Genomic DNA, 12,083 nt, shown 5'->3' with positions numbered 1-12,083 from the left:
GGCTCTAGAGCGCAGGCTCAGTAGTTGTGGCGCACGGGCTTAGTTGCTCCCTGGCATGTGGGATCTTCCCAGACCAGGTCTCAAACCCGTGTCCCCTGTATTGGCAGGTGGATACTTGACCCCTGCGCCACCAGGGAAGTCCCTGTGCTGAGTCTTTTTTTTTTGGTTCTTGTTTACATATGTAATCTTAATAAACAGACGAACTTGGCACACTAATCTTCAGGACACAAATAAGGAGCAGGCAGCTGGGGCTATGGAACGCAAGTCCGCCGGGACAGCTGGTCGACCCAGCGGCTGGGGCCTGTGCTGAGTCTTAAATGACAAAAGGAAGCCAGCCATGTGAAAGTTGGAGGAAGGACCTTCAGGAAGAGGCAATAGCTGGTAGAAAGGCTCTAAGGCATAGGTGAGCTTTGGTGTGCTTCCAGAACAGGAGTAAGAAGGCTGGTATAGGTGGAACATAGAAAGTAGAAAAGTGGTATGAGATGAGGTCTGAGAGGTGGGTAGGGGCAGGTAGAGTACCTTGGAGGCTGTTGTAAGATGTTTGGATTTTATTCTAAGTATTATGAGATACCATTGGAAAATTTTATGCAGAAGGATAACATAACAATTTACCGCTTTCAACATATCTCATTCTTTTTTTTTTTTTTTTTTGAGGTATGCGGGCCTCTCACTGCTGTGGCCTCTCCCGTTGCGGAGCACAGGCTCCGGGCGCGCAGGCTCAGCGGCCATGGCTCACGGGCCCAGCCGCTCCGCGGCATGTGGGATCTTCCCGGACCGGGGCACGAACCTGTGTCCCCTGCACCGGCAGGCAGACTCTCAACCACTGCGCCACCAGGGAAGCCCCAACATATCTCATTCTTGAAGTTCATATCAAATAAATTGACTTTTTCCCTCATTCCTTCATTTAAGGCATAATTATTGAGTACCAAGTCCATGTGTCTCTTACTGTAGTTTTCACACTTTATCCATTTATGTCAGGTTTAGTATGTTTGTCTTATCTCCCTGATGAGATTGTGAAGTCCTTAAGTGACCATGTTGTACCCTTTACTGTATCCTTTCAGGGTTTAATGTGGTGACTTGCCCATAGAGGATGCTTAGTAAACATTTCCTAAAACAAATCTACACAGGTTAATTGTATAACTGGGAAGTTCTTAAGAAACACACGAGTCAAAATTGTTTTCTTATTACTTGACAATTGTTTCTCCATTACATCCATATAGCTGCCGCCTATCAGTGATGGAGATTTGTTCATATGGAAAGCATTATATCTTATTTAAGTGTGCTACATACAGAGCCAGACAGATCCAAATCAACCTGTCATTTCTTCTCTTTGGTCCCTTTTTCCCTTTGTTTGTTTGTTTTTATTATTTATTGACCATCTGTTATGTGCCAGGCACTGTGCGAAGGGGGACACAATAGTGGGCAAAAGCCATGGCCCTGCTCTCATGGACCTTAGAATTTAGGTATGAGGTAGACAGACAAATCAGACACGAATGAAGGTGTAATATAAGTTGAAATAAGGAGCTCACGACAGAAAGAAGTGAGGTCCCATGGGGGTATATCATGGAGGTACTTGGTCTTTAGGAGTTGAGGGGGTACAGCAATCAGGAAAAGCTTCTGAACCTGAACTCTAAAGGAGGAATAAGGCACTAACTTGGCAGGAGGAGTTGGGAGTGTGAGGTGTAAGGACATTTCAGGCAGAGGAGCAGGAAGTGTAGAAACTGTGGTGGGTGGAAACATGACACGGTTGAGGGACCAAAAGAAGGCCTGGCAGTAACAGAGCTAGTGTGTGGTATGAGATTAGGCTGGAGGGGGTTGGTGGGACCAGCTCATGCAGAGCCTTTAGAACAACTAAAAGCTATTAAAGGATTTTAGCAGCCTTGCAATTTTGGACAAATTATTTAATCCTTCTGGTTCTTGGTTTTCTCATCTCTAAAGTGAGGATAATTTCACATATTCTTATGTTTCTTTTAAGAATTAAATGAGAGAATTCATGTAAAGCGCTTCATATGGTAGTAGTTCATAATATAGACATACCTCATTTTATTGCGCTTTGAAGATGTTGCATTTTTTACAAATTGAAGGTTTGTGGAAACCCTGCATGGAGCAAGTCTATCGGTCCTGTGTTTTTTTCTTCCCCCTGCACCCCCAACCTATTGGTGCCATTTTTCCCGCAGCTCACTTCATGTCTCTGTGTCATATTTTGGTAATTCTTTCAGTATTTGAAACGTTTTCATTATCATTGTATTTGTGATGGTGACCTGTGATCAGTGATCTTTGATGTTCCTATTGCAAAAAGATTATGACTTGCTGAGGCTCAGTTTTGATGGTTAGCATTTTTAACAATAAAGTATTTTTAAATTAAGGTATGTATATTGTTTGTTTAGATATGCTATTGCGTACTTAACTAGACTGTAGTATAGTATAAGCATAACTTCTGTATGTACTGGGAAAGCAGAAAATTTATGACCTGCTTTATTGTGATATTCGCTTTGTCATGGTAGTCTGGAACCAAACTTGCAGTGTCTCTCAGGTATGCCTCAGAAAGTCATTCAAGAAACATTTACTGATTTTTCCTGAGCCAGGTTCTATACTAGGTTCTGAGGATGTTGAGATGGACAGTCCTCTTGCCTCTTAGTTGCTCAGTTTTATAGAGAAAACAGCAATATAAACCATAATTACAAGATCGTACCAAAAGTAAGGTAAGGGATGACATTCTCACCAGAAGGTTAGCATATGACCGCAGGTAAAGGCGGGGGATGGGGGGTGGGGTGTGAAATGGCATGACCTGGACAGGGAACATTGAGAAGTTCACATGTGGCTGTGAGGGAGAAGGGGTGGGAGGTGAAACAGGAGAGGTCAGTAGGGAACCAATTGTAAAGGGCCTGTGTGCTATGCTGAGGAGACTCAGTGTTATCCTAGGGGTGGCGGGGAAGCCAAATGAGGTTACTAAATGGGGGGATGACATGGTCAGATGTGTTTATTGAGAAGTGGGCCCCCCAATTGTATAGGGTAAAGAAATGAGAGAATTGCAGGGTAAAAGAGGGTGCTTAGAGAATAAAGAAGGCTTGTTTCCAACTGAGCTTCAAGGAAGAGTCCTCTGATTCTTAGATTTTGTTATATAGTTATGGATGTGTCTTTTAAATTTTTTAGTTTGATTTCTTTCATGTATTAAGTAAAACTTAAAAGTATAAAACTTTTAGGGGAAATATTTGTGACCTTGTCTTAGACAAAGATTTCTTAGATATGACACCAAAAACTTAATCTATGAAAGAAATAACTAGATAAACTGGTTATCAAATAAAAAAATTTCTTCAAAGAAACACTTGTAAGAAATTTTAAAGATAGCACAACAATGTGAATATACTTAGTGCCATAGAACTGTACACTTAAAATGTACATTTACTTAAAGTGGTAAATTTTATGTTATATATATTTGACGACAGTAAAGAGATAATGGAACCAAATCAAACACATATAATGGCTTTGATATATAAACTGTACCAAAAAAAGGGAGGGGTAGATTTGGATATAGAAACGCACATAGAGGGAAGACAATGTGAAGACACAGAGAGAATGCCATCTACAAGGCCATACAAGGAATGTAAGGTTACCACAAGCTAGGAGGGGGGTTGTGGAATAGATTCTGTGTCGCAGCCCTCAGAAGGAACCAACCCTGCTTACATCTTGATTTTGGACGTCAAGCCTCTAGAGCTCAGACAATAAATTTCTTTTTAAGCCAAAAAAAATTTTTTTTTGAAAAGACATACCACAGACTGGGAGAAAATATTTGCAAAACACACATCTGATAAAGAATATATTTAAAATTCTCAGGAAATTCCCTGGCAGTCCAATGGTTGGGACTCCTCAGTTTCACTGCCAAGGGCCTGGGTTTAATTCTTGGTGGGGGAACTAAGATCCCACAAGCCATGTGGCACGGCCAAAAGAAAAAGAAAAAGAAAAAGAATATATATTCAATAATAAGAAAGCACACCACCCAATTAAAAAATGAGCAAAAGATTTGAACAGACACTTAAGCAAAGAAGATAGCAGTGGCAAATAATAAATAAGCATGTGAAAACATGCTTAACATCATTAGTCATTAGAGAAATGCAGATTAAAACAATAGTGAGGGGATTCCCTGGCAGTCCAGTGGTTAGGTCCCTGGACTTTCACTGCTGAGGGCCTGGGTTCAGTCCCTGTTCAGGGAACTAAGATCCTGCAAGCTGTACCACGTGGCCAAAAAACCCCCCAAAAAACAAAACAATAGTGAGAAATTACAACAACTCATCTGTTAGAATGGGTAAAAACAAACAAACAAAAGAAACCCTGACAATATCAAGTGCTGTGAAGATGGGGAACAACTGGCGCTTTTCATATACTGCTGATGGAAATGCAAAATGGTAGAGCCACTTTGGAAACTACTGTGACAGCTTCTTATAAAATTAAATATACACTTAACATATGACCCCACAGTACCACTCTGAAGTATTTACTAAAGAAAACTGAAAACTCATGTTCACACAAAGACCTGTATGCAAATGTTTATTGCAGCTTTATTTATAATAGTCACAAAACTGGAAACAACACAAAATCCTTCAGTTGGTGAATGGATAAATTAACTATGGTACATTTATACAATGGATTACTACTCGGTAATAAAAAGGAATAGCTGCTGATACGCATAACAACATGGATGAATCTCAAATGCATTATGCTAAGTGAAAGTAGCCAGACACAAGAAGCAGCATACTCTGTGATTTCATTTATATGACATTTTGGAAAAGACAAAAACTGTAGCAGAAAATGCATCAGTGGTTGCCAGAGGCTGGGGGTGAGGGGTAGACTACAAAGGGACACAAGGGAAGTGTTTGGGTGATGCAAGTGTTTTATATCTTGATTGTCATGGTGGTTACATAACTGTATTCATTTGTTGAACTCATGGAAGTGTACATTAAACAGGATGAATTTTACAGAATGTAAATTATATGTCAGTAAACCTGACTTTTTTTTTTTGGCCAAGCCATGTGGCTTGTGGGATCTTAATTCTCTGACCAGGGATTGAATGCAGGCCCTCGGCAGTGAGAGCGTGGAGTCCTAACTACCGGGCTTCCAGGGAATGCTCAAACCTGACTTTTAAAAAAATGCTTTGGAGATCCCATTTCCCACTAAAAGGAACCAAAATTCCAAAGAGAAATGGCTGATTCCAAGTGTGGTGTAGGAAACGTAACAAGATGACCTTGTACTGTCTTTGTCATACAGAAAGCAAACATTAGGTATTAGCTATTAGCTATTACCTCTAGGCTTATATCAAAAAGACCCAGGAGAGGGCTTCCCTGGTGGCGCAGTGGTTGAGCGTCCGCCTGCTGATGCAGGGGACACAGGTTCGTGCCCCGGTCTGGGAGGATCCCACATGCCGCGGAGCGGCTGGGCCCGTGAGCCATGGCCGCTGAGCCTGCGCGTCCGGAGCCTGTGCTCTGCAACGGGAGAGGCCACAACAGTGAGAGGCCCGCGTACCGAAAAAAAAAAAAAGACCCAGGAGATAACTTAAATAGACTCACACTGGGCAAAGGTGAAACATATTATTAAGGATTACAACTGCAAATCTGTTGAAACCCATGATTTTATAATAATTCAAAAACAAAACACTGCATTAGTCACCTTTAGAAGATGCTTAGTAATCAATTCATTATTTTGAAAACTGGTAAATTAAGGAATCAAGCATTTATCCTTCCTTTTCCTATACAGATGGAACTTCAAGACAACCAGCTAGTTGATAAGGGGAAGTTTTTCTTTGTAGAAGTATTCCAGTTGATGAATGAAGAAGAATGATAGAATTTATATATCATTGTTTTACAACTTTAATGAATTACCAGATCTAGGCAGTGATCTTCAGTGGTTACTAATATCACAAAAAGAAAAATATAGTTCCTGAGGGAGGTACACACTACTACCTGTGAAGTGGTCTTATAAAAATATTGAACCTGAATGTGATTAAACCTCTAAATCAAACTACCATCTCAGGATATACAGGGGAGAAATTGCAAGGGGAAAAAAAGTGAGATGTAAAGAGATTTTATGTATTAAAAGATACTTAAGGGACATATTACCCAATTGCAATGTGCGGACATTCTTGGAGCCTAATTACAACAAATAAAAACTTTTTGAGTCAGGGAAATTTTATTATGGAGTGGATATTTGCTATTAAAGAGTTATTAAAATTTTAGGCATGATATTGGTTTTGTGGGTTTTTTAAAAAAATAATTTTAAAAAGATATTATGGAAATATTTACCAACAAAATGCTATGATTCCTCTGATTGGCTTCAGAATAATCTGGGAGGAGTGGGTAAATGTATAGATGAAGCAAGATTGGCTATGAGTTAATTGTTGGAACTGGAGAATTATCTCTACTTTTACATATGTTTCAAATTGTCTGTATTAAAAAGTTTTAAAGAACTGGCAAAAAATGCTATGGAGATATCAAATAAGAGTAAAACTGATATGTTTTCATTTACATTAGCATTAAGAAGTTGTTGGTGAGCTTTTCTAATCATTTTAGTGAGGTTGAGCAGAAAGTGTTGGGGAGGGAAGAGGCCACTCTCTGACATCATCTAGTACCTACTCTCTTTTTGTTTACTCTGCTGTAGCCACACTGCTATTTTTCAACATGCTTTCACCTCATGGCCTTTATGTTTGCTGTTCCCTTTGATTATGCCATGTAAAATACCCCACCTATCCTAGCACTCTTAACCTTAACCTGCTTTATAGTTTCTCATATGTGACCTATATATTTAGTTATTCATTTTTGTCTTTTCACTAAAAGGAAACTCCTGAGAGCAGGAATTCAGTTTTAATTACTGCCGTATCCCTAGCACTTGTACATAGTAGGTGCTGATAAATGTTGACTGTTTAATACGTGTTCAGTAAATGTTGAGTGTACCGATTAATGAATGAACAAATGAATGAATTCTTCAAATATCATTTCAAATTTTTCCTCCTCTGTGAACACTAGGCCCTCCCCTTTCTGAAAATTGAGAAGTTCTTTACCCTGTACTCCCACTTTAACTTGTATACTCCTCCATAATAGCTAATCCATAGTGACTGCTATTATTATTATTACCTTTTTCTTTTTTTTAAGGATTCATCCAGAGATATTAGAGAGGCTCTTCATGAACTCTTATGTTGCACTAATGTTTCAACCAAAGAAGGGATTCATCTTGCACTGGTGGAGCTGCTGAAAAATTTAACCAAGTACCCTACTGATAGGGACTCCATATGGAAGTAAGGATTTTTTTTTGCTCATTTGTTCGCTGAGTCTGATAATATGGTAAATGTACAATGTTGACATTATTTAGTGGATCATCATAGATTGGGTATGGCCTTCAATTTTGTCTTCAATTTAGAAACCTGATTCAACATAACTATACTCTCAAGAGTCTGGTTCCTAAATTGAATATCACATCTTAGGTTATTCATTTGTCCATCCATCCACCTAGCAAATACTATGTGCCTGCTGTGTGCTTACTATGTGCCAAGCCCTGTGGTAAGTTTTGGAGGTACAGAGATGAGTCGATTAGATTTCCTTTTCCTCTTATATAGTGTTAGTCACTCTTTGTCTGTTTCCATCATTGTAGAGATTAAAGGGAGGGTGAGTATTTGGTTTTCAGATGGAAAATCACAATCATATTTTCCCCTGATTACCTCTAGCTTTACTGGCTAGAGTCAAGCTTAACACTGTTCATGAATTGCTGTTTGAGGAGCTACTTGCATACATTTAATACAAAATGTACGTTGTTGTACTCCACATATTTCAATGAGCTTATGTGATGAGATCACTGCAAATATATGATTGATTTATTTTCAAAAAAAATTGTTATTAAAAGTCGAAAAACTGTGGGTCAAATCAGGTGCTTGGAAGACATACTAAGAACTAAAAATGCCAGGGAATCTTGCTCTAGGTAACGTTTTCGATACCTGGTTTTCTGTTTTGCCATTTCTTCATGTTTGTTCAGTCCAATTCAGCTCAATTCATTGTACATTTATTGAGTGTCTTCAAGGGGCACTCAGTCATTTGGGCTGTGGGGATACAATGTCCCCTGAGGCACAGTGAGTAAATGGGCTGAGAGAGGTCAGAAAACTAGTGAATTAAGTTCTTTAAGACAGAACTGGAGAAAAGTGTACTTTCCTAACAGTATCAAGTGTTTTAAATGTGATGCCTTTCATACCCCATATAGCCATCAGTGTGTTCATGGGGTTTGTTTTCTCCCTTTTGCTGATCTTCTTATTCTCCAGTCCTTGGTGAAGTCTCATCTTCTTTGTGCAGCTTTCTCCGATCATAGTGATCCCTTCTACCTTTGACAGGTAGAAAGCAGGGTATCATTCATTTGATAGTTCATTACCTTATAGTGTTAGTCATCTTTGCCTCAGTTGGATTATAAACTCAGTGAGGACATTAAATTAAGGTTTATATTTATTTTCAATTCAACACACCTTCTACACCAGAACTTAATTAAAAATAACAAAAAAGCATAAATACCAGCACACATGTAGTTCTTTATAACTTATAAAGGACCTTCGTGTAGTCATAGTAGTTAACTAATAGCCAATTAATAATAGCTAACTAATAGTTAATTGAGTTCTTATTATATAATGGCAGACACCTTGGTAAGTACTTTTCACTCATTATCTCATTTAATCCTTATAGCAACTGTATGAGGTAATTATATTTAATCTCATTTGTAGGTAAACATATATCTGCTCAAGGCCACAGAGTTATTAAGTTTCCTGTTTCAGATCAGATCTCTTCTGATTCTAGAACTTCACCCAGGATATCAGTTAGAATGCTTTTATCTACAAGTAACAGAAAATCTGATTAAAAGTGGCTTAAACAGTAAGGTCTAATTTTTTTGCATAACAAGAAGTCAGAAAGTTGATTTCAGGATTGGTCATTCAACAGCTTAACAGGACTAGTACTCTGGTTGACTTCTTTGCAGTTCTCTTGGCTTTCTCCTCATAGTTGCAATATGGCTACCTGATAAGACAATATCTTAAGACAGAAAGAAAAGGACATTCCCTCCATGCACTTCTCTTTTTTAAAAATTTTATTGAAGTATAGTTGATTTACAATGTTGTGTTAATTTCTGCTGTACAGCAAAGTGATTCAGTTATACATATATGTATATTATTTTTCATTTTCTTTCCCATTATGGTTTATCACAGGATATTGAATATAGTTCCCTGTGCTATACAATAGGACCTTGCTTATCCATCCTATATGTAATAGTTCACATTTGCTAATCCCAAACTCCCAATACTTCCCTCCCCCACCCCCCTTCCCAACCACAAATCTGTTCTCTGTATCTGTGAGTCTGTTTCCGTTTCATAGATATGTTCATTTGTATGCACTTCATTTGATTAGGAAAACACTCCTGAGAAGCTCCGCAGCAGACTTCCCCTCTTGTCCCATTGACCAGAACTGGGTTACTTGACTACCTGCAAAGCAGTCTCTGTAAAATGGGCTTGGGATTGCCATGATGAGTTTAGACCAGTTGTGGTTGAGCCATTGGGCTAGGTCTACCTTCATTGAGCACTTTGCTACTTACCTGATACCTGAGTAAAATCAGGGTTCCCTTGGCAAGGAAGCTGGGGGAAATGGTTGTTAGTTAAATAACTTGTAGTAATATCTGTCATATCAGCTCTCTGTCTTCATAATAACCAAGTTTTTAGATGAATTAACTTGAGTTCTGGAATAATTGAATGACTTACCTGAAGTCATAGAGGTAACAAAAGTAGATGGTTGAGAATTTGTAATTCTGAGTCAGGTTTTCTGATTCCAATTCTCAGTACTTTTTAAAAAAGAGGTTTGCTTGTTTCTCATTTTGTTTGTTTCAGATGCTTGAAGTTTCTGGGAAGTCGGCATCCAACCCTGGTGCTTCCCTTGGTGCCTGAGCTCCTGAGCACCCACCCGTTTTTTGACACAGCTGAACCAGACATGGATGATCCAGCTTGTATCCTCTGCTGATTTAGCAGGGAATTTTGGCATCTTTTTCTGCAGTATAGCTTGGATGGTCTGAGGGTTTTGTTTTGTTTTGTTGTTATTTTTCTTTCTCATTTCTTTTAGTTAAAAGTATATCCTGAGGGAGCCTAATGGTTATTTTCCTCAGCTTTTTTTCTTATATTCACAGTAATTCAACTTTGCCATTTAATACTAATACTAAATCTTTAACCATTTATTGAGCATCTACTACATTCCACATACTGTTTAAATGCTTCATACATTTTTATCACTGATCTGCAAACAACCCTGGAAGGAGGTATTATTCCTTGCTTACAGATGAGGAACTGAGGCTCAGAGAGGCTAAGTACCTCTCTAAGCAGCAAATCTGGGATTCAAAGCCAGACAGACATCTTTGGTTTTAAAGCCTGTGGACTTTTCCCTGTGTCTTATTCTGTGCTTAATTTGATCTGCAGCCTGAAGGAGGGGATGGGCTGAGCTAGGCTGCATGATTACTCTAGCCCTGATACAAGTTCAAGGGAGTTGTGATAGCTTTGGGCAGCATGCCATGCCGTCGGGTTGTTTTCCAGTAATGGGAATACATTTACATCAGTACATCCATACTCTCCCGTGGTTCTTTTCACTCTATAGCACGTCCTTGGTGAGGTTTAGTGGGGTATTTATTGGGATACAGAGATCAGCCAAATAACTGACTTTTGTGATGACCATTGTATTCTCTCTTAATTCTTTTTATTTTCACAGGGCATTTGGAGAATTTTTTAAAAGATCTGTGTAATTGATGTGCTAACCAATGCCTGACTCTGTGTTTACATCTAAAAAAGGCACATCCCTGACCTTACCTCTAAAGGTGCAATACTATGACTATTTGAAATTCAGCTCATCAGAGAGGCTTGTGGGCTAGGTGTTATTACAAATCGCACAGGACATATTAAAGTGCCCTGAAATCTGAAGCCCCTTTTCACGTTAAAAAAAAATACTAAACATTTTTGGAAGCCTAATGTTAAGATATTTTTCTGGGTAGTTGGAGAATTGTGTTATTTAAGAAATATGTTTGGCTGTGAATAACAGAGATTGCCCCAAATGTATCTTAAATGTTAATTACAGTTTTTTTTTTTCCTCAATGTAAAAGAAGTCTGGAGGTAAGCAGTCTGGTATAGTAGTTCCACATTATTCTTGGTGATCTAGGCTCCTTCCATTTTTCTGTTCCTCCATTTTCAGTTGTCCAAAATTATTGCTAGAGCTCCAGTCATCAGGTCCAGGTTCTAGGCAGGAAATTAGAGGATATTTGGAATAAAATCAATATTCTATTAGTAAGGAAAAAGGGAACAATGGATACTGGGTAGGCAAATAGCACACTCTGCCATAGAGATACATACAGAAGATTGGAAGGTATGTTTATCTTGTGTTTTTAATTTCTGATTTTCCCTCTGTTACAAAATTAATATACATAGAAAGAAAACTTTTAAAAGTAGAAAGAGGAAATTTCATATGTAACACCCAGAGTCTTAATAGCCAATGTAATTGACTTAATATTTTGTTGTGTTTCCTCCTCCCTTTTAATTTAATTTAATTTTTTTTGCGGTACGTGGGCCTCTCACTGTTGTGGCCTCTCCTGTTGCGGAGCACAGGCTCCGGACGCGCAGGCTCAGTGACCATGGCTCACAGGCCCAGCCGCTCCGCGGCATGTGGGATCTTCCTGGACCAGGGCACAAACCTGCATCCCCTGCATTGGCAGGCGGACTCTCAACCACTGCGCCACCAGGGAAGCCCTCCTCCTCCCTTTTTAAAAGCTTGGGTTTGGGATTTTGCTGTCATTTTATTTTTTAACATTTTATTTCATCAACAAACATTTGATGATAGATAGCTGCTGTCATATTGTCTATACATTTTAGAGTCTGCTTTTTTCACTTATAACAAAATGCTTATGATGCAATGTTAAAAATCTTTTATAAAGATAATTTTTAGTTATTGTGTAATACTCCATCAAGTAGATGAAACACAAGTTATTTAATCATTCTCCTGGTTTTGGACATTTAGGTTGTTACTGATTATTTGCTACTGTAAATG

At 38.7% G+C, this 12,083-nt stretch overlaps 1 protein-coding gene across 1 annotated transcript in view; it reads left to right on the top strand.

The window, feature by feature from the left end:
* Window positions 1–12,083, top strand: part of INTS4 (integrator complex subunit 4) — a 127,514-nt gene that overhangs the window by 82,532 nt on the left and 32,899 nt on the right. Inside the window, exons 13-14 of the mRNA XM_027083496.1 lie at window positions 7,140–7,282; window positions 9,893–10,008. Of these exons, the coding sequence (XP_026939297.1) occupies window positions 7,140–7,282; window positions 9,893–10,008 (259 nt within the window). The remainder of the gene's footprint in view (window positions 1–7,139; window positions 7,283–9,892; window positions 10,009–12,083) is intronic.

The sequence above is a fragment of the Aethalodelphis obliquidens genome, unplaced genomic scaffold (assembly GCF_003676395.1).
Source record: "Aethalodelphis obliquidens isolate GAN/ISIS:26980383/991018 unplaced genomic scaffold, ASM367639v1 scaffold50, whole genome shotgun sequence".
NCBI lineage: Eukaryota > Metazoa > Chordata > Mammalia > Artiodactyla > Delphinidae > Aethalodelphis > Aethalodelphis obliquidens.
Note: the sequence above shows the minus strand (reverse complement) of the source record. Positions and strands in the feature narration are given on the sequence as shown.